Source organism: Bombyx mori, chromosome 24, assembly GCF_030269925.1.
Source record: "Bombyx mori chromosome 24, ASM3026992v2".
Classification (NCBI taxonomy): Eukaryota; Metazoa; Arthropoda; class Insecta; order Lepidoptera; family Bombycidae; genus Bombyx; species Bombyx mori.
The window spans coordinates 7,826,655-7,853,152 of NC_085130.1; the positions used below are offsets into that span (position 1 = coordinate 7,826,655).

The 26,498-nt window shown below is 38.5% G+C and overlaps 1 protein-coding gene across 4 annotated transcripts in view; it reads right to left on the reverse strand.

Moving 5' to 3' along the window:
• Window positions 1–971: 971 nt before the first annotated feature.
• Window positions 972–26,498, reverse strand: part of LOC101742436 (uncharacterized) — a 46,696-nt gene continuing 21,169 nt past the window's right edge. For 3 of the 4 annotated variants that reach the window (XM_062675747.1, XM_012697493.4, XM_012697491.4), the window contains 5 exons: window positions 9,392–9,545; window positions 8,106–8,646; window positions 7,538–7,600; window positions 4,494–4,655; window positions 972–2,473 (listed from right to left, as the gene is read on the reverse strand). In XM_062675747.1, coding sequence (XP_062531731.1) covers window positions 2,357–2,473; window positions 4,494–4,655; window positions 7,538–7,600; window positions 8,106–8,646; window positions 9,392–9,423 — 915 coding nt within the window. In that variant the 5' untranslated portion in view covers window positions 9,424–9,545 and the 3' untranslated portion in view covers window positions 972–2,356. Of the gene's footprint in view, window positions 2,474–4,493; window positions 4,656–7,537; window positions 7,601–8,105; window positions 8,647–9,391; window positions 9,546–20,482; window positions 20,880–26,498 lie in introns of those variants that run through there. The other variant, XM_012697492.4, reaches the window with a different exon arrangement.

The window sequence follows — 26,498 nt, forward strand, 5'->3', positions numbered from 1 at the left end:
TAATGAGTGCAATCGATTTGCAAAGAACTTCGAATGAAACAACATAAATGAATTGAGGAACACAGCGATAAAAAAGACAGAAGGTAAAACAGCTTATAATTTAACAAAAACATGTAACTTGGATATAACATATTTTTTTAATATGATTTAAACCTTGAAAGCATGCTAGATGAAAGTTTTAAGCCCTTTAAAATTTAACTTAAGTCCGTTATATATTAATTTATTTATTGCTTGTGGGTGGACGATCTCACGGCCCACCCGATGTTAAGTGGTTACCGGAGCCCATATATATCTACGTCGAAACGTCGTACGAAACGAACGTCCAAACCTCGCACGAGACAGAACTCATGAAAAGGCAAAGGGGGGAAAGTGAAGCTTTTAGTGTGAACTACATCTCTCCCATAACCCTCCTCGGGACGCCGGACCGGCGGTCGTCAGCGCCACGACCACCAGCCCTCTCGGTCGGCAGGCTATCCGAAGCCCGCCTAGAACCCGGTGGTGGTAGTCCCTCTGTGCAAGCTCATAAGACGCTCTAGCTACCTACTCGGAAAGGATGACAACTACTTCACATCGTTGCCTACGGTTGTAAATACCGCCACCCTATTTTAACCATATCATGGAGAATACCATAGATAATAAACTTAATATTTGAGATATAATACTATGGAGGGTAGAGGTAAGGAGAACCGTCTCATATAGAGACATCGATTGCCTTTTCTTGTCAGCTTTAAATAAAATACTTTTTGCGATTTTGCGGGGGTTACAGTTCTTTCGCCTTTTTTTTATTTCTCTATCTTATTCTAATAACTTTCAGCGCCTTTCTTTAATTTACCCGGTTGCTAATGTAGCGCCATCCGTATTTAGCAGATTTGAACGGACACTTTTTCACACACAGAGACGGTTCTCCTTTCCTCTACCCTCCATAGGACCAGTGTTATTTTATTGAAGAGAACATTAATAAAATGCAAAAATTCTTAAAATAAACTTTATTAACATCTCTCAGACAAAATATATTTCTTTTTATTGTCCTAACATACAACTTAACTAAGGAATGATTGAACTTTTTTTTACAGAGACTGTCTCGTGACTCTCAGTCACGATTGTTCTAGAAGCTCGATACGGGACTGATAATGTCCTGTATAACTTACATATTAACCTTAATTTCTAACCTTAAAAATCTAAAAAAAATGCTTTAACTTTGATCCTTAAAATACCTGCAACATTAAAATACTTTTTTGTTCTTTTTTTTACTAAACCTTTGCACGATTTGACAGGTGACGTACCGAATCTGTCAATTTCTTTAAACTACAGAATCAGAGCAAAGGCCTCCCGACTTTTAGTTTTATTTATTTGGTTTTAAAAATCTAATCTTTAGTTAATAGGTAATATAGATATGAAAACCAAATGGCCAACCGTAACCTAAGATATCACATTCAACAATTCGTAACACGAAGTCATACAAAAAGTACTTGATTTAAAATTAAAGAGTACACGTTTGGTATGCGCTTGACGCAAGCATCAGCGTCTGCTTTTAGATAAGAACATAATCGACAAGCCTATTGGTATTTTGTAAATCTTTTAAGTGTTCTCTCTCGGCCGATATCAGAAATTAAAGTCGCGCTAATAATATTTTCTAGAAGTTTCTGTGTTAATATAATCTGTGGCGAAGATATGAACTCAAATTCAAATTCCGTTCCGTTTCAAATTCCGAGTGCATTCAATTACTTGCGGATCGAAAGGTCTTGTTTTAAAATTATCACGTAAATCTTGGAATTTTCTTTTGCGCATCTAACCAGCCGATAAACGTTTCGGTACAATCGTAAATCAATATTTTCATATTTTTGTGAGCAAATAAACATTAATACAACACTCTCACGACTAAGCTAACGGTCAGTGGAAATGTTCATGTTTTATTGGTGTTCAGAGGATATTCGGAATCCGCCTATAAACTGTATACCTAGGGATAGTCTGTATTGTTTGTATTATCTGTGGTCGCTTAGCGGTCAAATAAAAGTTGAAGTGATGAAGAAACTTTATTTATATTTTTCATTGTTTAGATGGTTGGACGAGCTCACAGCCCACCTGGTGTTAAGCGGTTACTGGAGCCCATAGACATCTACAACGTAAATGCGCCACCCACCTTGAGATATGCTCTGAGGTCTCAAGTATAGTTACAACGGCTGCCCCACCCTTCAAGTCGAAACGCATTACTACTTCACGGCAGAAATAGGCAGGGTGGTGGTACCTACCTGTGCGAACTCACAAGAATTTCTACCGCCAGTAAGTTGGGTGGTATGAAATCTTTAGTTAATATAATCACCGCCATGAACATTTCCACTTCGCAAGAATATCAAGTTTAGCTCGCGAGCTGACTTTGTGCGTCTTCGAGGGGTTCAGTTTTGACTGACACGTGCATCGGTTGATTCGTGCTCGACAGTGCGGGGGCGGCCTTAGATCGTTCCAAGTTGTACATCTGTGGAATTATACATTAAAATTAGTTTGGACAATGTTGGAAACCCAACAAATTGGTTTAAAACTTTTTTTATTGTTGTTTTATTGTACGCGAATTATAAAATTTCTAAAATATAAAAATTTTATACGTGCAATCCACGCGAGTTTATTCATCAAGTTCCTTGCCCATCCTAATAATACAGTCCACTACAAGAAACAGTGATCAGATCAGACATTAATACATTATAAATAGACTAGCGGTACTCGTCCGCTTCGCTGTGCATTTAAAATTAACATTATTATTTATTGTCATTATTATTAGGGAGTCCAACACTCATATAAATATTAGCATATCTATTAAGTACATGTCTTTTCTACATGGATACAAAGTTTCAAGTCAATCGGATGCATGGTTCAGTAGTTATAACGGAACATACGTAAAAACCACTGTAGATTTATATATTAGTATAGATATAGATGTGGAATATGCCGAAAGGACAATGCTCATTTTCTATGGGCGTTTGGGCCCCTAAAAAAAGTTGTCCTGTCATGATGGTTTTAACTTAATTTGATAGACAAAGAAATATCGTTTCATATTCAGAAAACGATTTTTATATTCTCACCCAGGCTTAAGAGAAATCTGTTTTTTTCTGCAGCTAAAATTAAGTTGTTAATTGTTTTCTTTGAAATCAATAATCGCTCTCATAATTATTTACAGTATTAAATAAGTTAATTGTGGTTAATGTTGCTAGAAATAAACCCTTACGTACATTTTATTATTATTATATCCTCATAATAATAATAAAATGAAATGACCGGCAACGATATTGTTGTTGTTGTTTTTAAATTCACCAATAAGCAGGCAAAGAGCGTAGCCTATACAGCCTAGTCGGTCGTAGTAATATATTTTTTATGTCAATAAAAAGCCGGTGTATCTCTTTATTGCTTTTTGGGAGTTTTGACGTCAACTCGACGAATACCACATTGACTGAGCATGAGCTTACGCAGACCTTTTATACACAATATTACAAATACAAATAATACAAATTACACAATAAACTATTAAAAAAACATTAAAATAAAAATTCAAGTGACGCTTCACTCGGGTTGTTGCCAAAACTCTCTGATCATATATAATAAGAATAGAGTAATGGTAGGCCATTGATATTTTTACTAATGGAATCATTAATATCTAAAAATATTAAATAATTCATGGTTTTAAGTAATAATTATTATTACAATAAATATAGAATTGAACAAAAATAAACTAAGAAGCCTGTGAATTATAAGCATTAGCTATTTGTTTTTTAATTTGTTGTTCAAGTCACAAACAACTCTTTCGTTTGACAGCATATAAGTTTGCTATAAGGCTGTATGGGATAAGCCCTTTGCCTATTGGCGAATTAAAAAACTATGGCATGGATAGTTTTGGGATGTTATCAATTAAGTAATTTATTTTTTTGGAAAACAATGCCAGGTTGAAAGAAATGTTAATACAGAAACTAAACAACGTGAAAAAATAAGGCATAGTTTTTCAAGTACAAATAGTTATGACATAAAGTTGGCCCACTTTTGGGCATTGTCCTTTCAACGCTTAACCATTTTAACCAATCTTTTTTTCTTGACTACGTCAACTTTGACTTGACATTGACAGGTTTGATCGTTGACAGCAAGTGACAAGCAAAATGTTGCCACTATAAAAAAAATAACTCACAAATTTATTCAGACAGCAAGAATAGTAAAACAAAAATTTTTTTTTTTGCCCTTGTAAGCAGACAAGTACACGGTCCATCTGATGGTGAGTTGTAAACTCTAAATTAACCCACAGACACTGCCCACTGAGTTTCTCGCTGGATCTTCTCAGTGGGTCGTGTTTCCGATCCGGTGGTAGATTCTGCGAAGCACTGCTCTCGCTAGGCCCAGTGCTAGCAACGTCGTCAGATTTGAGCCCCGTGAGCTCACCTACTAGTTAAGGTTACGCTGAAATATCCTCTCAAAGTTAAGGTAGGTAAAAAAAAATCTTTATAGAGGGATCGGTGTACCTTCATAAACAATGGCGTGGACATCTGCGCGACACTGGTCACCTGTATGAGGGACTCGTCCATCTCCGACATCCGCGGCACCTCCACGGGAGACACCTTCAGCTTGGGGCACTGCTTCCTCGAGAGCTGCTCTTCGTCAGAGTCCGACGGCGGTGGGCGGATCTGACAATTAAATAAACTAAGATTATTAAAAAAAAAACTGTAGATTTTTTTCTTTGATTCAAGTCAAAGTGGCTTTGCGTTTTATATACTACTAGCGGCCCGCTCTGGCTTCGCTCGGGTCTTTAACAAAAATCTCAACAATATTTGACGTTGTTTTATTTTTTTAAATAAAAGAGCACTTATTGCGGTATAGCTATAATAGTTTTTTGTAAATAATAATGTGTTCTACAAAGTCGTAGTACATTATTTTATTCTATCATCAATAGTTTTCGCAGGGCACGCGATGTAAAGAATATTTTAGGTAATTTTTTTACACCTTGGGTTACATTATTGGAGTTTTAGTAAGGATCGCTAATTTTTTTCAAAAAATTAGCCGGGAATAGTGTAGCTTCCAAACAGTAACATTTTTTTCAAATCGGTTCAGTAGTTTCGGAGTCTATTCAATACAAACAAAAAAACAAATCTTTCCTCCTTATAATATTAGTAGGTATAGACTAGCCGTACTCACTAGCTTCGCTGGGCATTTAAAATTAACATTAATATTCATTGTCATTATTATTAGGGAGTCCAACACTTATATAAATATTAGCCTATCCATTAAGTACATGTATTTTCTACATGGATACCAAGTTTCAAGTCAATCGGATGCATGGTTCAGTAGTTAGGTATAACGGAACATCCCTAAAAACCACTGTAGATTAATATATTAGTATAGAGGTATATAGTAATGAATAAACAAAAAAGGTTTTTACTGGCAATCTAACTTGAATGCTAGTTTTTTCTTTTAGGAATAAATAAATATTTACTAACAATCACGCCACGTTAACTGGTCCCGTGCTAAGTTCGTAAAGAACTTGTGTTACAGGTACCAGATAACAAATATAAATGTAAGATTTTTATTATACACATACATATATTTAATATACATCCATAACCCTGGAAAAGACATTTTATATTTATCATACAAATATCTTCCCTTGGCGGGATTCGAACCCGCGACCCCCTTGTGTAGTGACCATGTCACTTACCACTACACCAGACGGCCGTTTTGAAGTAATGAGGGATTACTTATGGCACGGAGGCCTTTCCAGCTTCACCAGGACCTGGCATCTGAATATATCTATTACCGGATCGATATCACGACCCACTGAGAAGATCAAACTTCGCTAATTTTGACCACCTTTAATATTTCAATTACGAATGATATAAATGCAATTTTAAATAACGTTTTTTTTTTTCTAAGATAACTTAAGGACGTATTTGTAGTATGTATAAGTACTTTTCCTTTCATGTTAATTTTAAGTCATTATGTGATTTCAATAAAGTTTTTTACTTTCACTAAATGTATAAACTCGCGTGTTCCGTCAAAAGCTTTTCAAATATAATCCTTTTCAATTTACTATATGGATGTATAGTTGACAATGTAAGTTTCCTAAAGAACGAATACACGGCGGACTGTTTACGGAGGCAGCGAAATATTATACACCGGGTAACTGCATTACGATTACGGGTAATCGGTAATACGATCGCTCGGGTTTCTTTATAATGTGACATCAGCGCGAAATGCATACGTGAGAGAATGAGGACTCCCAGGTGTGCGTGTGTCTCCAGCAAGTCCTACTGCCGGTTGAACTTATGGGATTATGGTGGAATTTTAAAAATAACAATAAAAATAAGGAGGGGGTCGGTCAAGTCACACGCGGTAACCTGGCCCCTAAAAAGGTATCTACCGGAATCGGAGATTGTTTTTTTTTTATTACCTAGATGTGTGGACTAGCTCACAGCCAACCTGGTGTTAAGTGATTACTGGAACCCATAGACATCTACAACGTAAATGCGCCACACACCTTGAGATATGAGTTCTAAGGTCTCAGTATAGTTACAACGGCTGCCCCGCCCTTCAAACCGAAACGCATTACTGCTTCACGGCAGAAATAGGCGGGGCGGTGGTACCTACCCGTGCGGACTCACAAGAGGTCCTACCACCAGTAAAAATGATATACAAACGTATACACGTTTAAATATATGCATAATATATAAGATAATAAACACACAGACTGAGAGCCAAACAAATCTATTCATCACATGAACGTTTGAATCGAACGCACGGAAAGCTTGCGAAAAGCTTGCATCGCCTACTCATCTCGAAATATCTTGTTTTGTTGGGTTTTTTTCCTACCTAAGCTAATGATCTACAGAGACTATGTCAGCGTCGCCGGGCTAGTAGGTGAGCTCACGGGGCTCAAACCTGACGACGTTGCTAACACTGACCCTAGCGAGAGCCGTGCTTCCCAGTATCTACCACCGGATCGGAAACGCAACCCACTGAGAAGATCCGGCGAGAAACTCGGTGGGCTGTGTCTGTTGGGTTAATTTACTCGTCGAGTCCTTCGTCGCAAGTGACAGGTTCGACGAGGACGATGACCGGCTCGAGGCTTGAGCTACCTAAAAGCACCGTTAATGGATCGGGAGGATCCGAAATGACGTCCGTAGGATCAGGAATGTAGTTACCGGCGGCCACGATGAGAGGGTTCTCGTGTCGTGCCGCTTTATCGAAATGACGCATTGATGCCGACTGTAGATACTTACTGATGGGCTCTAGGTCCAGGTCGTCGTGAAGGTCGACGTTCCTGACGAACCACGGGGGTTTTGTTCGGCGATTGTCTAGGAAATATCGCACGCAGTTACAAGATCGCCTATTGTGTATGATCTTCGACCTGTCCCGGGATCAGATCGTGTTAGGACCCAGTGCTGTTAGGACGCCCGCCGCACACTAGGACAGCATCAACGGTCTCCACACACATCATCCAGGGGACCGAGTCCAGTCAGATACCGACGACTTATACGTTTCCGCAACAAATCTGTAAGTCCAAAGCGCTCACCTTCCTCGGACGTCCTGGCCCACGTCTCTTGGTGGTAACTGGAAGCGGCGATGGCGACCGCGTCTAGAATTTGAAAACGACAAATGATTAAGACAACGTACAGATACTGGTGGTAGGACGTGTTGAGAGTCCGCGCGGGTAGGCACCACCGCCCTGCCTATCTCGGCCGTGAAGCAGTAATGCGTTTCGGTTTGAAGGGCGAGGCAGCCGTTGTAACTATACTCAGACTTTAGAACTCATATCTCAAGGTATATGGCGGTATTTACGTTGTAGATGTCTATGGACTCCAACAACCACTTTACACCAGGTGGGCTGTGACCTCGTCCACCCACCTAAGCAATAAAAAAAAATTGGATATAATATACAGATACCGCCACCTTGCTTATTTATGCTGCAAAGCAGTCATGCCTTCCAATATGAAGGCAATGGGTACATGACACAATTATGACTTGTAATCTCGTCTTAAGGTAAGAAATTTACGATGGAATGTTTGGGGGCTCCGATAACCACTTAACACCGGGTGAAATCTAAACTCCTTCAAATATAAATCTTAGTTTTAAGGACCCACCCTCCGTTTCCTAACTGGTCTGCTGCCATCAGCCGAACGCGTCGTCATCGACAGCCTAGTTTCCGCGCCCTTCGACGTCGCCACGTCCACCTCCTGCTTTGCCAGGATCCCGCTCATTCTGTCTCTGAAGAAGCTGTCTTCGGCCACCTTCAGAGCTTCGAAGCACTTGTGCCCTTGCAAGGCGTATCGTATGATCTTCAGCACCTCGATCCTGCACAGGAGTCTGGTGTCGTCGCTCATCTTCTTGAACAACGGTATCAGGGAGTTCATGAAGAGTTTGTCGTCGTCGAAGTGGTCGTCGGGCAAGATTGAGTTAGCGTCGATCTTGATCTCCAACGACGGGTTCTTGTCTATGACGGTTTGGTTGCATTTGTCCACGGTGTCCGGTCTATCGGTGACCTCCGCTTTGGTTTTTAGGTCGAGCGGTTTATCGATGACCTCGGTTTTGATCTTGGGGATGACGTCCTCGGGCGGAGCGTGTTGCGGCGAGTTGGACACTTCGGAGAATGACTCGTATTTGTCCTGGGAGTACCTTGGCTTTCTGGGAACGAAAATAGCTCCTGTTCAACTCTCATTGATATTATTACGTGATTATCGCACCGGTTTAACCCACAGACAGAGCCCACTGAGTTTCTCGCCGGATTTTCTCAATGAGTCGCGTTTCCGATCCGGCGGTAGATTCTGCGAGGCACTGCTCTTGCTAGGGCCGGTGTTAGCAACACTCCGGTTTGAGCTCCGTGAGCTCACCTACACGTGAGGGCGACGCTGATATAGCCTCTCAATGCTATCAGCATAGGTAGGGGGAAAAAAGCACCGGTTTTGAGATGAGGTCTTTACGTTTCATTGTAGTAATACGGCTTTCAGAGACTTCGAAACCTTCGACTGCTGGTACCAACCAAGGGTCGTGGTGTCTGGCGTATAAAAGCGCAGAAACAAATCAGGTTGAATTGAAAGATGGCAAAGCGTAAGAAACGATACGATTTTTTAGTGCTTAGATAGGTGGAGGAGCTCAGAGCCCACCTGGTGTTAAGTGGTTACTGAAGCCTATTGATATCTACAACGCAAATGCGCCAACCACCTTGAGATATAAGTTCTAAGGCGTCAGTATAGATAGCTACACCGGCTGCCTCGCCCTTCGAACCGAAACGCATTACTGCTTCACGGCAGAAATGGGTGGCGGCATTTACGTTGTAGATGTCTATGGGCTCCGGTAACCCCTTAAACCAGGTGGGCCGTGGGCTCTTAACGCGAATACCAAACGAGAGTAGTACGACCCGAGCACTTACTTGTTCTGTAGCGCCCTCAATAGAAACGACATCTGCCTGTGGTACTGATATCTTTTGCTGTTCGGAGCGCACTGGTCCGGCAGACACTTTCCTTGTCTGTAAGTCTTCGTGTACGAGTCCCGGATAGAGCGCCATCGTTTCTGAACTTCTTTACCTACGCAAAGAACAGAGATATCACTTTACTGGTGGTAGGACCTCTTGTGAGTCCGCACGGTACCACCGCCCTGCTTATTTCTGCCGTGAGTAATGCGCTTCGGTTCGAAGGGTGGGGCAGCCGTTGTAGCTATACTGAGACCCTAGAACTTATATCTCAAGGTGGGTGGCGCATTTACGTTGTCGATCTCTATGGGATCAAGTAACCACATAACACCAGGTGGGCTGTAAGCTCGTCCACCCATCTAAGCAATAAATTAAAAAAACTAAACATATTTCTGAGTTGGAATATTTAACCCAAGTAGTGGTCGCCCGGTAGTCGAAATTCGACTATAATTAATTGAAATTATAAGTTTGTACACTATTATGATTCTATTGTTAAAGACTTATTAAGCTTCTATAATCACAAATTTCGCCAAGACTACACTATATACAAATAATACTAATCTATTCTCAATTTGACCACAGACTTTAAGCAATAAACAAAAGAGTATAATTTATGCGTGTGTGTGGCAAATATATGGTAATGTTTTTTAATGATTTAATGTATTTTTATGAGTAATTTAAAAAAAAAAATACATATTAGCATTCTGCACTTCTTCTCTATTATTCTTTATTTTCTATGTTCCTTATTATCTAGTTTATTCTTTAAAAGTGTGAGAAATTTCATATTCCTCCGTCCGCGCCATTTTCGTAAAAAAGCGTACAAAGTTTTAGCTTCACATATTAATTTAAAGATGCCTTTTTATTTAGGTAGGTACATATATGTTTTTGTCTATGCACGCTTTTCTTTTTCTACCAGGCCTCGTTAATTCGTGATTGATTAACGTGAAGTATTGTAGAGTTATCAGCACCACAAGTTTTACAATGTGTTTAATACCAACAGCTTAAGATAGATGGCGTTAATCGCTTCGATAACATGGGTCAACACCAAAATTGACTTTGATTGCAAAGCATAAAATTTCGATATTTTAGATCGTAATTAGACGAAAAAAAAATACATGGCATGAAACAGTTTGCTTTTGAACTTTAATAAATTGACCACCATAGAGTTACTATTCCAAGTTGTAGGTACTTATTAACTCCATGTCGACCACATATGAAACAAAATGCATCAGCATTGTATTTACAGTTTCGTGACATTTTAAGTTTTTCTGGGCTTGTACAAAACACCTGATCGTTGTTTATGACTCGAGTGCCATCTAGTGGCACTGTGTAAACGTAAACACCCCACTCTCATAGCGCGGTTTTTTTTAAAGTATTAAAATTAAATAAAATATATTAAAAAAAAAAGTGAGTATTATTACTATAACTACCACAAAAGCAAACTTTATACCAGAAAATGGTATTTTATTTTCGTTTTTGTGAATAATTAACCGGATTAGAGTTGTGTAATTTAAGTGCTTATCAAATATTTAGGCTGTGACTAACACAGCGAATCATAGTGACCAGTGTGTGTAGTGCGAGTTTTTTAACGTTCTCGATAGCGTAAAAGTTAACTCAACTTTGTATGCAGTTTCGACTATCGCCTCGACGACCCGTCGGTCGGGCGTCCTCGGGGTGGCGCCGCGTGTCTGGTTGTAGTGTTGACCGCGGGAACCCCCCTACTCTGAACGGGTTCTGACCCCGGACGGAGATCGGACGTCGGGTGTAATAGTGCAGGGGAGTCGTTTAGTGGGTGGACCCTAAAATCCTTGGGCCCGCGATCTGCTCTCAACACCTGCAGATCGTTGAGTCTCACATACCCCGCGCGCCCCCTAGGCGCGGGGACCTCGTAGGAGGTTCGGCCCCGGGCCCGAAAGAAAAAAAAAAAAGTTTATGCAGTTTGAAAGTTTGCTTACGTTGGCCACTAGGGGCGCTGTTCCAACTCGATACAAATTTGAGTTAACTTTTACGCTATCGAGAACGTTAAAAAACTCGCACTAAAGACACAATATATAATAACCCACATTTATGTATGAAATGACTGACTTATCCTGTGCTCCTACGAATGCGAACAGCGAAATTGTATACAATGATAAGGTATACTTCACGATGAATCTATACAAATAAATAAAATTGGAGTATCTGTTTGTAATAATAAAATAAACACTTTTTACTAAATGCATAAGTATGTATACCACAGTACTTAAACCAAAATGTTTTTATTTTTTGTTTGTCTGTATATTTGTTCCGGCTAATCTCTGGAACGGCCGGACCGATTTTGACCAGACTTTCACTGATAGGTATCTGATGAAATAAGGAGTAACGTAGGCTACTTTTTTTAGACTAGCTTCGCCCCGCGGCTTTACCCGCGGTACGACAATAACCGCGGGTAACATCGCGGGACTCGGCTATCTAGATCTATATATATAAAATGAACTGTTCGTTAGTCTCGCTAAAACTCGAGAACGGCTGGACCGATTTGGCTAATTTTGGTCTTGAATTATTGAAGTCAAGAGAAGGTTTATCTAAATATGAAAATGCTCGGAATTAAATAAAAATAACAATTTTGTTTTTCCTTTGATGTGTCCCCCGTCGGACGGATTCCTTTTGTTTGTTTTATGTTTATTTTATACAAAAGTTTAGGTCTTTTATTTATCGATTGAGGCACTACGAAGTTTGCCGGGTCAGCTAGTCAATAATAAAATCCAATGTTTCCGAAGCGAAGCGAGGGCGGGTCGCTAATAAACAATAAAATACTTAACTGCGTTTTCTGTGATATAAGAAGAAATCAACATATACAACCCTTAATCTCTATTAAAATTTAACAATATTATTACTATACATTATATACTATACATTAAAATTTTTATAGTATGTATTATTATAATATACAGAACTGAACTTTCTTCTCACTGAATGACAGACAGACGAGTGATTCCGTTTAAGGAAAATTTTTTTTTGAAACTACAGGGTTTTAAATGATAAAGGTTTTTCTTTTTTAAATAACGTCCACCAATTTTCCTACGTAGGTGTAAATGTTATCACACAAACGACCGACCTTCAACTTGATTCTGACTTGCTCACGACCATGTTTATAATACACGTACTAATAAACATGAATTATAAATATAAAAACAACTTTTTTTGTTTTATAAGTAGGTATACCTAATGATTTCTTAACGATTCAAATTGGAGCACCAGTTTCTTAACTCGACTACGCGGCAGATATAAAGCAAATATAACCCGTTGTGTCATTATCACTTTTAGACGTAATGATATCATTATAATGTTTAATAATAATTATTTAATGAAACCGTTAATGTGTTTAAAAATGTTTTAATGAAATCATTTAGTGCCATTAATAAAATTATTTAACGATACCATTGTAATGTTTAATAATGATATTTGTGTTGAAATAAAAATATTTTTTTTTTCTCCACTTCCTTCGGTGAGCTCACGGACTCAATCTGAGAGTATTTGCTAAAAATAGCCCTAGCAAGAGCAGTGCTTCGCTGAATCTACCACCGGATCGGAATCGCGACAAACTGAGATAATCCGGCGAGAAACTCTGTGGACTATGGGTTAGTTCGCTCGTCGAACTCCAGTTATATCGAGTGATACATAATACTATTACTACATTATCGCATCAATACATATAAAGGTAGAGATTTTTTTTGGTCAGGAGGAAATCGCCGGTCTTCCGCCCACCACTGGGGATGGCGGGTGGAGAATGTCGGAGTCGAACCGACTAAAACCTCCTTCGCTCAACAACCAACGTCCAAACCTCGCATTAGACAGAACTCCTGAAAAGGCAAAGGGGGGAAAGTGAAGCGTTTAGTGCGGAGCACATCTCCCCCATCACCCTCCCCCTCGGGCGCCACGACCACCAGCCCTCTCGGAGGCTATCCAAAGCCCGCCTATATGGCGCCGGTTAGAGTGAGTTATCCTACGGAATACCCCGCTGAGCCGGAACCAGCGTGGGTCGAGGATAGCCGGCCTTCCATCACCCGGATGTTCTTGCGTAAAACGCGTGCAGAGCAGCTTGCACGTAGTCTTCTAAGGCCCTCCTATAAGATAGCGGTAGGTTATTAATTACATAAAAAACCCAGCACCAGAGAACCCTTTTTCAATAACAACCGACCTACCTAACGAACGACGTTATACCTCCATACGCTACACACGTTATCAAATATAATTTTTGGTGTATCTTACAGTTTGTTTAACGATAAGAAAAAAAATATATTCTACAATCGTTTATCTATCTATACGTTTTTTTTCTATTTTCATATTTCGGCACATGGTTCGTAGTTTGTTTAAGGATAATTCTATTGTGTGTTTTATGGTGTAAGTTTTTTTTTTATAATACCCCCTAATACAGCTTTGGTATTGAAGCGAGGGTGTCCGGGTCAATCAATCATTATAATTTTGTAGGTACGCATATATTGCATACACTTCGATGTACACATTTGATAATATATTTCGGATTAGTTACAATAATAACTTATTATCAGTAGGTATCGGAATTATGTATGTCGGAGAAGCCACAATTATTAACACCATCATCAGACATCATAGGGGAAAATAAGACGATCGAGCTAAGAGAAATATTGAGTACACCAATCACGTTTCTTGTCTTAGAACAATTTATAAATCCTCTTGACGTTAGCAAACGAAAAGGAATGACAATTCTTAGGACGGAGGCACCGCTCTTCAAGAAGGCTGGTTGGTAAGTGCGATGGCGTCTACGCGCCTCCATCGGCTAGACTCTGTCGTAGCACGAAGTTAGCCGAGTTCCGATGACACTGCAATCGTGCTGCCATCTCTCGGGAGTCGTGCTGCGTTTCGTTTAGCTACCAAACTAATGACCATCTCCGACATATATTATAATTGTGAACAATTCACACATGGTCGCCACTTCGATAAAACGGCACGACATCTCATTTCCTCACGTCCTCTCACGTGGCCACCGGTAACTACATAGCCGATCCTACGGACCAAATGGTAAGCAGTCGACGTCGCCCAAAACACGTCATGTCGGATGCTCCCGATCCATTAACGGTGTTTTTAGGCACCCAAGCACTGGTCATCGTTCTTGTGGAATCCGTCACTTGCGACGAAGGGCTCGGCGAGTAAATTAAACCCACAGACACAGCCCACTGAGTTTCTCGCCAGATCTTCTCAGTGGCCGCGTTTCCGATCCGGTGGTAGATTCTGCGAGGCACTGCTCTTGCTAGAGTTCGTGTTAGCAACGTCGTCAGGTTTGAGTCCCGTGAGCTCACCTACTAGTTAAGGTTACGCTGATATTGTCTCTCTAGACAATCAGCTTAAAAATAGATAGGCAAGTAATGCCATGTCCGAACGGTCGAATGTAAATACGCATTTAGAGCAATAACGAATATTTCCTTATCCCGGACGGGTTAGGTAAACTCATTATCTATATAATTTTATAAATAAAAACAAAACAATACAATTAATATATCTTACGATCCGAAATAATCGCCTCAAAAAACCCTGCCACGCGTAGCGTCTAGATTATATTTCAATTCTCTTTGAGATAACCGGACAATACACGCCACTTTCAGCCGAGAAAGAAAGTTCCAGAAAAGCGTAGGACGAATTCCTTGGTGAGGAGAAATTATTAAGTACGTGGTTTTAAAGGAAAATTTAGTTTAATATTCAAGTATTTTAAGGTGCTTTAAAAGAATGGTGAAGGAACATTACTTATCCGCCTAGTGTTGTTTGCTTGTTTATACTTTATATATATACTATTAATTTATTATGTGTGTGTAATGTAAGTATGTATATTGGTATATAAATCAAATAGTTATTTCATATTATATGTACCTAAACGGTATGTATTTATTTATTATATGTATATATTTTCTATAATAATGTATTGCCGATAGTACACCGCAACATACCTGCTATATTTTTATATTTTCCAGAATTTTTGTAAGTCAAACGGTTGTCTGGAGGAGATAGCTTTTAGCGATAAGACCGCCTATTGTACAAATGTATTTGCTTGTTGACTAGTTTTGAATTTAAATTGTATTTTTGGTGTGCAATAAAGTGTGTTCCCTCTCTGTCTGTGTGTTATCTAATGCCCGATGTACTTATAATTGAATAGCTCTATCATCGACGGACATTGTCAATGTCAAACTAATACACGTAATGCGAGGGTCGCGCGCGCTCGTGAGTTCAATGACCCTTCGCTTTCGTTTGTGTTCCATTGCGTGGTTTTCATTTATTATTTTTTTATTACGTTCAAAAATAATTTTCACCATAGGTCTATCTTTTTTTTTTATTGCTTAGATGGATGGACGAGCTCAAAACAATCTACAACGTAAATGCGCCACCCACCTTGAGATATAAGTTCTAAGGTCTCAGGTATAGTTACAACGGCTGCTCCGTCCTTCAAATCGAAACGCATTACTGCTTCACGACAGAAATAGGCAGGGTAGTGGTACCGTGCGGACTCACGAGGTCTTACGACCAATAATTACACAAATTATAATTTTGCGGGTTTGATTTTTAGTACACGATGTTACTCCTTCACCGTGGAAGTCAATCGTGAACATTCGTCAAGTACGTATTTCATTAGAAAAATTGGTACCCGTCTGCAAACATCGGTACATCGCAACATACGAATGCACTGGACGTCTTATCCTTTAGGCCTTGACAACTTCAAACCATCTAAACGTTTTTGTTTCTGAAGTTAAAAAACCGTTTTCAAGTGACGCTCCTCAATATTTTATTTATTAGTCCGTGACCGCGAAAACTGTAATGCATTCGAAGAGGTCAGAAATAATACAATGACCGTAGAAAAAAAAAGTGAGATCAAAACTGTAATAGCGATTTTAATTACGTCTACGGCTCGCAGATACCGTGGAAGATACTAATTTAAACCTGTGTATGTACATATTTATTGCTCATTTACATTTCCAAGAAAAAAATCAATACAGTTGTGGCAACCTTGATCAAGGGTTGAAAGACTATTTGATTTAAGCGTCATTTTTGCAAATTTACAGGAGAGCAGTTTAAAACAAACTAGTGGTCCCGCAGTAGTCGAAATTCGACTATAATTAATTGATATTATATAGATATTTCATTATATTTCATCCCATATCATCTAATCTCATTTCATTTCATTTCATGCCAATTGATTAATGTTTCAAATTAATCAACTTAATTTCCTTTCATTTCAAATTACCATTATTCATTATTTTTTTTAATATAAAATATTAGACTGTTTGGTATGATATCTTTGCCTTTCCAGTTGAAAAAATAGAACTACTACTACCTACTCATAATGTTTGACAACAAAAGAGTATGCATGGTAGTGTGTGCGATGTTTTTTTTATTGATTTAATGTATATTTTATGCATTATTTTAAGAAAATATTAGCATTGTGCACTTCTTCTCTACATTCTCTATAAGTGTGGAAAATTTCGTACTCCTCCGTCCGCGCAATTTTCGTAAAAAGGATACAAAGTTTTTGCTTCACGTATTAATATATAGATAAATTCTAACACTTTTTTTATTGATATTTGTTTTTTTTTATGATTGAAGGATTACTGGTGGCCCGGAGGCCTTTCCAGTTTCACCAGGACAGGTGGGCGAGCAAAGGCTCAGCCAGGAGGGGTGGGATTTGCTAACAGCTACCCGAGCGCCTCCGAAGGAGACCTAACAGCTCAAGAGTAGCTGCTTCGCGAATGAATCTACTACCGGATCACGTATTAATATATAGATTTGGACAAAATATGTATGATAACAAAACCAAACATTTTCATTCATCAAACTTAATTGAACTTCAAATAAAAACATCGAATTGTCGATACTAATACAAAATAAAACACGCATTTAATTACAAAGATAAATGTCGCGTGTTAAGCGAAATGTCGCTTTAACGAAATGGTCTTTCACCCTTCGATATACACAAATTATACAGTTAAACTAGCTGACCCGGCAAACATTGTTTTGCCTTATATAAGATTTCTAGGGAATTTCTAGTGTAGAAAAAAAAAACTTATTGTAAGTGTGTAAGGATGTGGTAAATGAGTGAAAGAGGTATGTAGTGCTGTGAACGATGAGGGAATATATAATAAAAATAACAAAACCTCATTCAACCACATAATACCTCATTATAACAAAAACAAAAGTCCAAATAAAAAAAAATATGTTAGGGGTGGACAACCCTAATCACTTAGGGGTATGAAAAATAGATAGTAGCCGATTCTCAGGCTTACTGAATATGCATAAAAAAATTCATGAGAATCGGTCAAGCGGTTTCGGAGGAGTATGGGAACGAACATTGTCACACGAGAATTTTATATATTAGAAGATATAATTTTCTCTTTTTGTGAAGCGATTTTTTGTTTAGCGGTTTAGCGTTTTCAATACAAAATTTTAGGAAATATCAAGTAGGTATCTGCGGCCATCTGCGGTAGGCAGCGGCCCGGCTCTGCCTCTGGCATTGCTGAAGTCCATGGGCGACGGTAGCCACTCACTATCAGGTGGGCCGTATGCTCGTCTGCCTACAAGGGCAATAAAAAAAAAGTAACGAAACAAAGAGAAAAGTTAATACACAAAATGAATTTAAGCCTTGAAGTTGTTAAGGTCGAATTTCGATCGCGCTCAATAATAAGATAGCGTTCGGAAATGTGACCTTAGTTACGTGAACATTAAGTCGATAATCCTTTCGCAAGACATCTAATGTGGCTAAGGAAAACAGCCGGCTTGCTTTAACTTCGCGTATTTTCTATGTATATGTATAGAAAAGATAATGTTTGAATTTACATTTTAATAACTGAAACGCGAACATAGATATCGCTTAGATTAGGTGGACGAGCTAACGGCTCATCTTTTGTGTTAAGTGGTTACCGGAGCCCGTAGACAACAAAAACGTAAATAGAGACATGAGTTCTTAGTTTCACAGTACAACAGTCGCCCCACCCTTTAAAGTGGAACGCATTGCTGCTTCACGGCAGAAATAGGCAGGGCGGTGGTACCTACCCGTGCGGGCTAAAAAATAAGGCATAACTGCAAAAAAAATTATTTATTTATTGCATTGATGGGAGGACGAGCTTACGGCCCACCTGATGTTAAGTGGTTACCGGAGCCCATAGACATCAACAAGGTAAATGCCGCCGCCCACCTTCAGACAACAGTTCTAAGGTCTCAGTTGTAACAGTACAACGGTTGCCCCCCCTTTCAAGCCGAAACGCATTACTGCTTCACGGCACAAATAGGTGGGGTTACCGTGCGGACTCACAAGAGGTCCTACCACCAGTAACTAAATCAGAGAATAAATGTATTTTATTCTTAACATGGTGGTAAATTAGAATTGGAGACCAGTGTGCTTAGTGAGAGTCTTTTAGCGTTCTCTATAGCCGACGAAATCAAATTTGTATGGAGTTGGAATGTTTGCCTACGTTTGCCGCTAGGGGCGCTGTCTCAACTCGAGTTAACTTTAACGCTATCGAGAACGTTCAAAAACTCGCACTAAGCACACTGGTGCTCACATGCCGGAGTGTTCCTTGCAGGATGGTTTGTCCGACTCACAGGATACAACTATCGCTTGGTCTGTTACCCTCTGCTTCGACCTATGCTATCAGGCGCCCGATCGAATTGACCTCAATAAAATTTACAATATATTCCATAACAATATAAAAAAAAAATGTAATTAGTTTCCTATTTATGAAAAAAATTAAATAAAAAATTAAAATTAACAAAATTAACGGAAATTTTTACACTATGTAATTTTTTTTAGGTCAATCCATACCGCGTTAACTCATTACAGTGCAAAACATAAAAAGAGAAAACAACAAAAAAAAACCGTAACTTAACAATTATCCAGGAATTTCACTTGTGTGACTCCCGAAAATTGGGAATCGGTAATTATAATTTCGTCATATTCTAATCCAGCTTACCCTCAAAATTCTTTGGCTTTTACTATGCCTGAAATATTTTCATGCTCATGTAAGCGGACGAGTATACGGCCCAACCGATAGTGAGTGATTACCGTTGCTCACGGACATTAAGAAAGCACAAGGCACAGCAAGACCACCGCCTATCTGCCGTCCCATGCAAAAAACAAAAATGCATTCTAGGTATTTATTTATCAACATGTAGTGTGACGTAAAAAAATCGCTGGATCTTCTCAGTGGGTCGCGTTTCCGATCCGGTGGTAGATTCTGCGAGGCACGACTCTTGTTAGGGTTCGTGTTAGCAATAACGTCAGGTTTGAGCACCCTGAGCTCACCTACTCGCCCGGTGACGCTGATAATAAGGTCTCTCAAGACTCAGCATAGATAGAAAAAAAAATGAAAAAATCATCAAACGACCCATTAATTTTCGATATAATCTCATAGATGTCGCTACAATCATTGATAATTAAAAAGAAAAACAAAACAAAAAAACATTATAAAAAAATTATGCAAAATTAAAAATGGTGGCTGAAATCGAAAAACAGAAAATGGCGTCTTAAGCGTCTCTAGCGCGACACCGCTTCATTTAAACGTGTATTAGTTTCATTTGCTTGTTAAAACTCGCACTAGACCAGCGCGGACAGACTCTTTGACGAGTCAGTGACGCCAGCGAACACGGCTCACGGCCTGTTACGAAAATAAATGAAAAACAATAACTTCGACTACATAAATATTATAATATAACTACATTAAAGACACGGTTATAGGTTTACGAGAGATTGTTTCTAGAATTTACTTAATAATATAATCAAGTGTGAACTGAATTTATAATTAAATTAAAACAATTTTTCATACAAACACGAAAATTTTAACGTTTCAATATGTAGTCAGAACAATAATTGTTGTTCTGTTCGGAATGCAAACATAAATAGCTCGAACATTCAACTAACTACACAAAATAAACAAAGCAATAAAATTGCAATCAAAATTATTATTAGTCACAACGCATCGGCAATTTACAATACACCAAAAATTATTTAAAAAAAAGAAAACTAAATCTTGACACATGTGTGTGTACATGACTTACTTTTCGTCTTCACCATTTTCATTGAATTCTTTTATTTATTTTTTAAATAATTTAATCAATAAACTTTTCACCAACACCCCGCCTCGGCAACGGCTCTCGCAACACTGGCTCCTTCGGCCCACTCACTCACCGTGGCGGAATCGAAAGGAATAATCAACTTTAAAAATGGAAAAACATGTTCTTTTTATTTTTAAAATACGAACCGGCCAGTGGTTTTACCAATTAACAGAGCGAAAAAAAAAACGTGCTTATAATAATTTATTTATTAAAAAAAACAACTCGACTGTTAAGAATGAGAATTGTTTTGGTTAGCGTTTTCCAGTTTTATAATATTTTCGAAGACATTTAAATTTAATGTAATTACATTCGTTGATAAGACAAGTAGACGCGTCCGAAGCACACTTGCAAACACATTCCGAACATGTACACAATACGTAGCAGGCATTATTGAGAAATAGGGCAGGCGCGTATAGTCTGTTTTTAATACATACATATTAGGAATTTTAGGTTATTTTATCTTAAATTATGTCATGGAAAACCTATGACACATTTTGTTATTTCACCAACATCTCTTATCAGGTTGTTCGGGTCAATATACTTAATGTTGTACAGACTTAGAGACGTGTTCTTCGACAACTTGTATCATGAAGTTACGTGACATATATAACATATCCTTCAAACACTCTGTGTACTTAAAATTCAATACTTCGATGTAGATAGGACGACGGCACTAATGTACTGAATTGTACCGAGCCAGTTAACAGCGTTTTTTTTTTGTATTTCAAAGCATTTTATATTATACAAAATGGCGCCGTACTGCAGAAATATATTTGCTCTTTTAAGAGATACGCCAATAATTTTAACGGAATGCGTTATTTCATTTTACGCCTACCTTAGTTAGACCACTGAACTAGCTCAATACAAACGGGTGACGTCACTACGAAAGGCAATGGAATCGTAATTCAAAGTTCGAATTTTTTTAATAAATTATAATCGGGCGAGAGTTCTTTAAACAAACAGCTTTACGTGAATTTATCTTTATAGTGTCCGAAGCATGTAAAATGTAAAATCATGACTTGGGATAGTCGAAGAAAATTCAAGAATCTTCCTAGATGAATTTAAAACAAATTTCTAATTTATACATTTCCAAGAAAAGAAAAAAGTTTCGGAATGAATATGTTAGAGGAAGTTTGAAAGGCGCATCTGTGAAAGAGAAGTTCAGAAGTGCACGTTTGGGATGGTATGGACATGTGATGAGACGAAATGAGGTTGTCCAGAGAGTTTTCATTATGAATGTCAAATTCTTTAGAGGAAGAGGTAGGCTTAAGAAAAAATGGATGGATTGCGTGAAAAACGTTAAGAAAGCAATGAGCGGAGAGATGGTATACGATTGAGGAGTATGGAAAGAGAAAACATGTTGAAGGAGAATGATGAAAGAAAAAGAAAAAAGTCATAATTTTTATATTCCGAAACAGGTGTTCATGATACTATTGCTCAAAATTTCATTCCTTGACCTGAAGTTACATAATGTTTAATCACGTTGTAGCTGCGGACCGTATAAATCTGGGAAAAACTCGAATCACGCTGGCAATGATTTTAAGAAATCTTGAATTTGCTAACATCTTTAATTTAGTTAGATGGTTAGACAAGCTGACAGGCCGCCCGATGCTGATCGGATACTCATGGACTAGGCTCTGCACAACTATATCGAGGGGTGAAAGATTTTTTGGTTTAAGCGGCATTTCGCTTAATACGCGACATTTATCTTTGTATTAAAAGGTGCTTTTTATTTGGTATTAGCGTCAACAGTTCGATGTTTTTAATTGAACTTCAATTAAGTTTACTCCATTGAAATAGTGGAAGAAGTTTTTTCTTTATGATATTGTTTCTAAATTTTAAGCTTTATATGCTTCTCCTGTAGAGTTGCAAATATGTTGTGTGTATTGAACGTGAAAATCCGGTATTTTGTTCATCGTGACACTTGTCAGGCAACCCTGAATTACACTGATTCGTTATTCATATTGGTTTTCACAACTCAACAACAAGCCGCCTTGTGATTTAAAAATGGAATAGTTTAAATATTTTTTTTTTTATAGTATTATAGTTTTTACATATGATCGATGTTTACACTAGTTTACTGTATCGGTAAAACAGGTTGTTTTTTCCGCTGAACTTTAAGCTTTAAGCTTAAGGTTCGTCCAAAGTTAATGTACACAAACATTTCTTTTCTAAACGATTATCTGAGAACATTTGCGGACAACATCTTAAAAAAAAAAATTACTGTCCTGCCAAAAAACCGTACGAATGGTCACCGTGCCCATTCGTATTTCTGTCGCACAGAAATACGCAGGAATTTACTGGTGGTAGGATCTCTTGAGAGTCGCGCGGGTAGGTACCATCACTCTGCCTATTTCTGCCGTGAAACAGTAATGCGTTTCGGTTTGAAGGTGGGCACCGCTCAACACCAGGTGGGCTGTGAGATCGTCCACTCATCTAAGCAATAAAAAAAAAAAACGATTGACGCGTTCCAATTTGAGAAGCGACCACTCAACACCGGACCGACTCCGGACATTCAAAGAAAGGCACAGCGGTTCTCAACCAAGAAACCATTAATAATAATATTTCGTCTCATTAAACTGGCGCCAATAACGTAGTTATTCGACTGTTATCTATAATCGCCGAGGACTTATTTCAATCGGTGCGAATCTGGTATCAATTTTATATGTTTGATAAATAAACAAAAAAACATAGTTATGTAATAACGTTGTGGTTATTGATCCCTACGTTCTATTTGAAGTCGTCGTGGCCTAAAGGATAAGACGTTCGGTGCATTCGTATGTAGCGATGCACCGGTGTTCGAATCCCGCAGGCGGGTACCAATTTTTCTAATGAAATACGTACTCAAAAAATGTTCACGATTGACTTCCACGGTGAAGGAATAACATCGTGTAATAAAAACCAAACCCGCAAAATTGTAATTTGCGTAATCACTGGTGGTAGGACCTCTTGTGAGTCCGCACGGGTGGGTACCACCACCCCGCCTATTTCCGCCGTGAAGCAGTAATGCGTTTCGGTTCGAAGGGTGGGGTAGCCGTTGTAACTATACTGAGACCTTAGAACTTATATCTCGGGGTGGGTGGCGCATTTACGTTGAAAATGTCTATGGGCTCCAGTAACCACTTAACACCAGGTGGGCTATGAGCTCGACCATCCAATAAAGCAATAAAAAATAAATAAAAATAAAAGGTTCAGTGATAATGCGTTTCGGTTTGAAGGGCGGGGCAGACACGTTTTACTATAAAAACTGAGACCTTAGAACTCATATCTCAAAGTAGGTGGCAGCATTTACGTTGTAGATGTCTATGGGCTCCGGTAACCACTTAACAGCGGGTGGGCCGTGAGCTCGTCCACACATCTAAGCAATAAATAAATAGAAGTTATACAGAGTCGATGGACAACGAAACTTGAAAGTCGCCGTCCTCATTGAGGTCTTTGTCAAATTTTATAACTTTTTATTTTATAATTTTTTATGCATAATTTATTTTTAATTATGCATAAAAAAATTGTTAAATCGATAAAGAAAACATTACACACTATCATGTATTTGACACAAAACATATACGCACACATATTATATCTACTCTGCGTTTATTGTCAAACTTTTGTTATTGTGTGTGATCAAATTGATCAAACTTTTATTATTGTCTGTGATTAAATTGAGAATAAATTAATATTGTTTGTCTTTAATACTATCTATCTATAGTGTAGTTTTGGCGAAATTTGTGATTACATAAAAAAAATTTAAAGTGTTTGACAGTAGAACCTTAATAATGTTTATAAAGAAAATTCCAATTAATTATAATCGAATTTCGACTACTGCGGGACAGCTAGTGTTATTAAAAAATAAAATAAATATAAACAAATACTTAGTTTTGATTGTCGACTGTTTTCCTCGTAACGAACCGGCGATCCTCAGCTCCGAGCGACTCCAATCTGAATAACTCTCAATAAAGCAATATGGGTCAGGGTTGACCCGAGCTTGCCTCTCCACGGAGCATTGGGTATTCAACGCGGTGACGTCGTTTATAAATATGTCGGAGAGACCACAACTATTAACACCATCGTCAGATATCGTAGGGGCGAATAGGGTGATCGAGCTAGAGAAGTATTGAGTACACCTTCTTTTTTTTCCTACCTAAGCTGATAAGCCTTGAGAGGCTATATCAGCGTCGCCTTAACTAGTAGGTGAGCTCACGGGGCTCACACCTGATGACGTTGCTAACACGAACCCTAGCAAGAGCCGTGCTTCGGAGAATCTACCGCCGGATCGGAAACGCGACCCACTGAGAAGATCCGGCGAGAAACTCAGTGGGCTGTGTGAGTACACCAATCACGTTTGTTGTCTTAGAACAATTTAGAAATCTTCTCTTGACCTTAGCAAACGAAAACAAATGACAGTTCTTAGGACGGAGGCACCGCTCTTCAAAAAGGCTGGTTGGTAAGTGTGATGGCGTCTACGCGCCTCCATCGGCTAGGCTCTGTCGTAGCACGAAGTTAGCCGAGATCCGATGACGCCGCAATCGTGCTGCCATCTCTCGGGAATCGTGCTGCGTTTCGTTTAGCTACTATACTAATGACCGTCTCTGACAAATATACATACATTCTTCTGTGATTGTTGACGGTCGATGGTTGAGAGGAATGTTTTGATTCTATTGCCGACTTCAAAAAAATAGGAGGTGGTTCCAGACGGCTCTAGATTAGGTGGTGCAGAAGTTTGCGGCCCTGAGTCGTGGGTTCGATTTCCGAATTCGTGTGATGAACAGGTTTGTTGGCAACTTGCATTAGTGAGTGAGCATCAGTGAGCATCTATGATCACTAGCCTTAAGACGGCTCGCTCTGGTTTGCAAGTCCCAAAAAAACGCGCTTCAACCAAGATCACAATAAACTATTTAAAAAATATATATTTGATAATACCTAATAATATAATCGTCAAATTGTTTCTAGTCGCCCGTGGACAGCACCAAGCTCAGCGAGTTTCAAAAAGAATGCAAGCGTAGCATATATCAAGAGCTCAGCTGACGAGGTCAACGAACTAGCTAAGGTCGGTTATACTATAAGATTAATAATATAAATATTCGCGGTGTACAATAAACATATGTTTTGTTTTGTGCTGTGTATCAAAAGTTTTATTCATTTTATACGAAAATCTATATATTAATACGCGAACAAAAAACTTTGTACCCCTTTTTACAAAAATTGCGCGGACGGGGGAGTATGAAATTTCCCACACTTATAGAGAATATAGAGAAGGAGTGCAGAATGTAAATATTTTTTTAAATTATGCTTAAAAATATATTAAATCAATAAAAAAAACATTACACACACTACCATATATTTGGCACACACACGCGTATAATTATACTTTTTTGTTTATTGTTAAAAGTCTGTAGTCAAATGGAGAATAGATTAATATTGTTTGTCTTTAATATTATTTGTCTACAGTAATATTATTTGGCGAAATCTGTGATTATAGAAGTATAATAATAGTCTTTGAAAATAGTACCATGATAATGTCCAAACTTATGACTTTAATTAATTATAGTCGAATTTCGACTACCGGGGGACCGTGTCTTTTGCATTAAGCGAGCGATCGAGTTCAGTGCGCGTCTGGTGTTAAGTGGTCGCTTAGGTCCATGGACATCATAGCGTGAATAGCGTCTAGCATAAAGCCAATCCGTCCACTCAACGTGACCCGCGCTAGAAATTGGTGAGACCGTTTGTCCTGCTCACGTGGACTCAAGAGTAGAACAAAATGACTTTTTAAACTTTTTAGTGCTGATTTTATATTCACATATTTTCCAAATCTTACTAAACGATTTCTGATAAAAAGTATGTGATCCAAAAAATTTTACTTAAAAAAAATTATAAAAATTAATGTTAAAGTCACAGCAAAATAATGGTTATTTATATAACTGTTATTAACTCATTACAAACGTTATGCGCGCGCGCGCTAAGT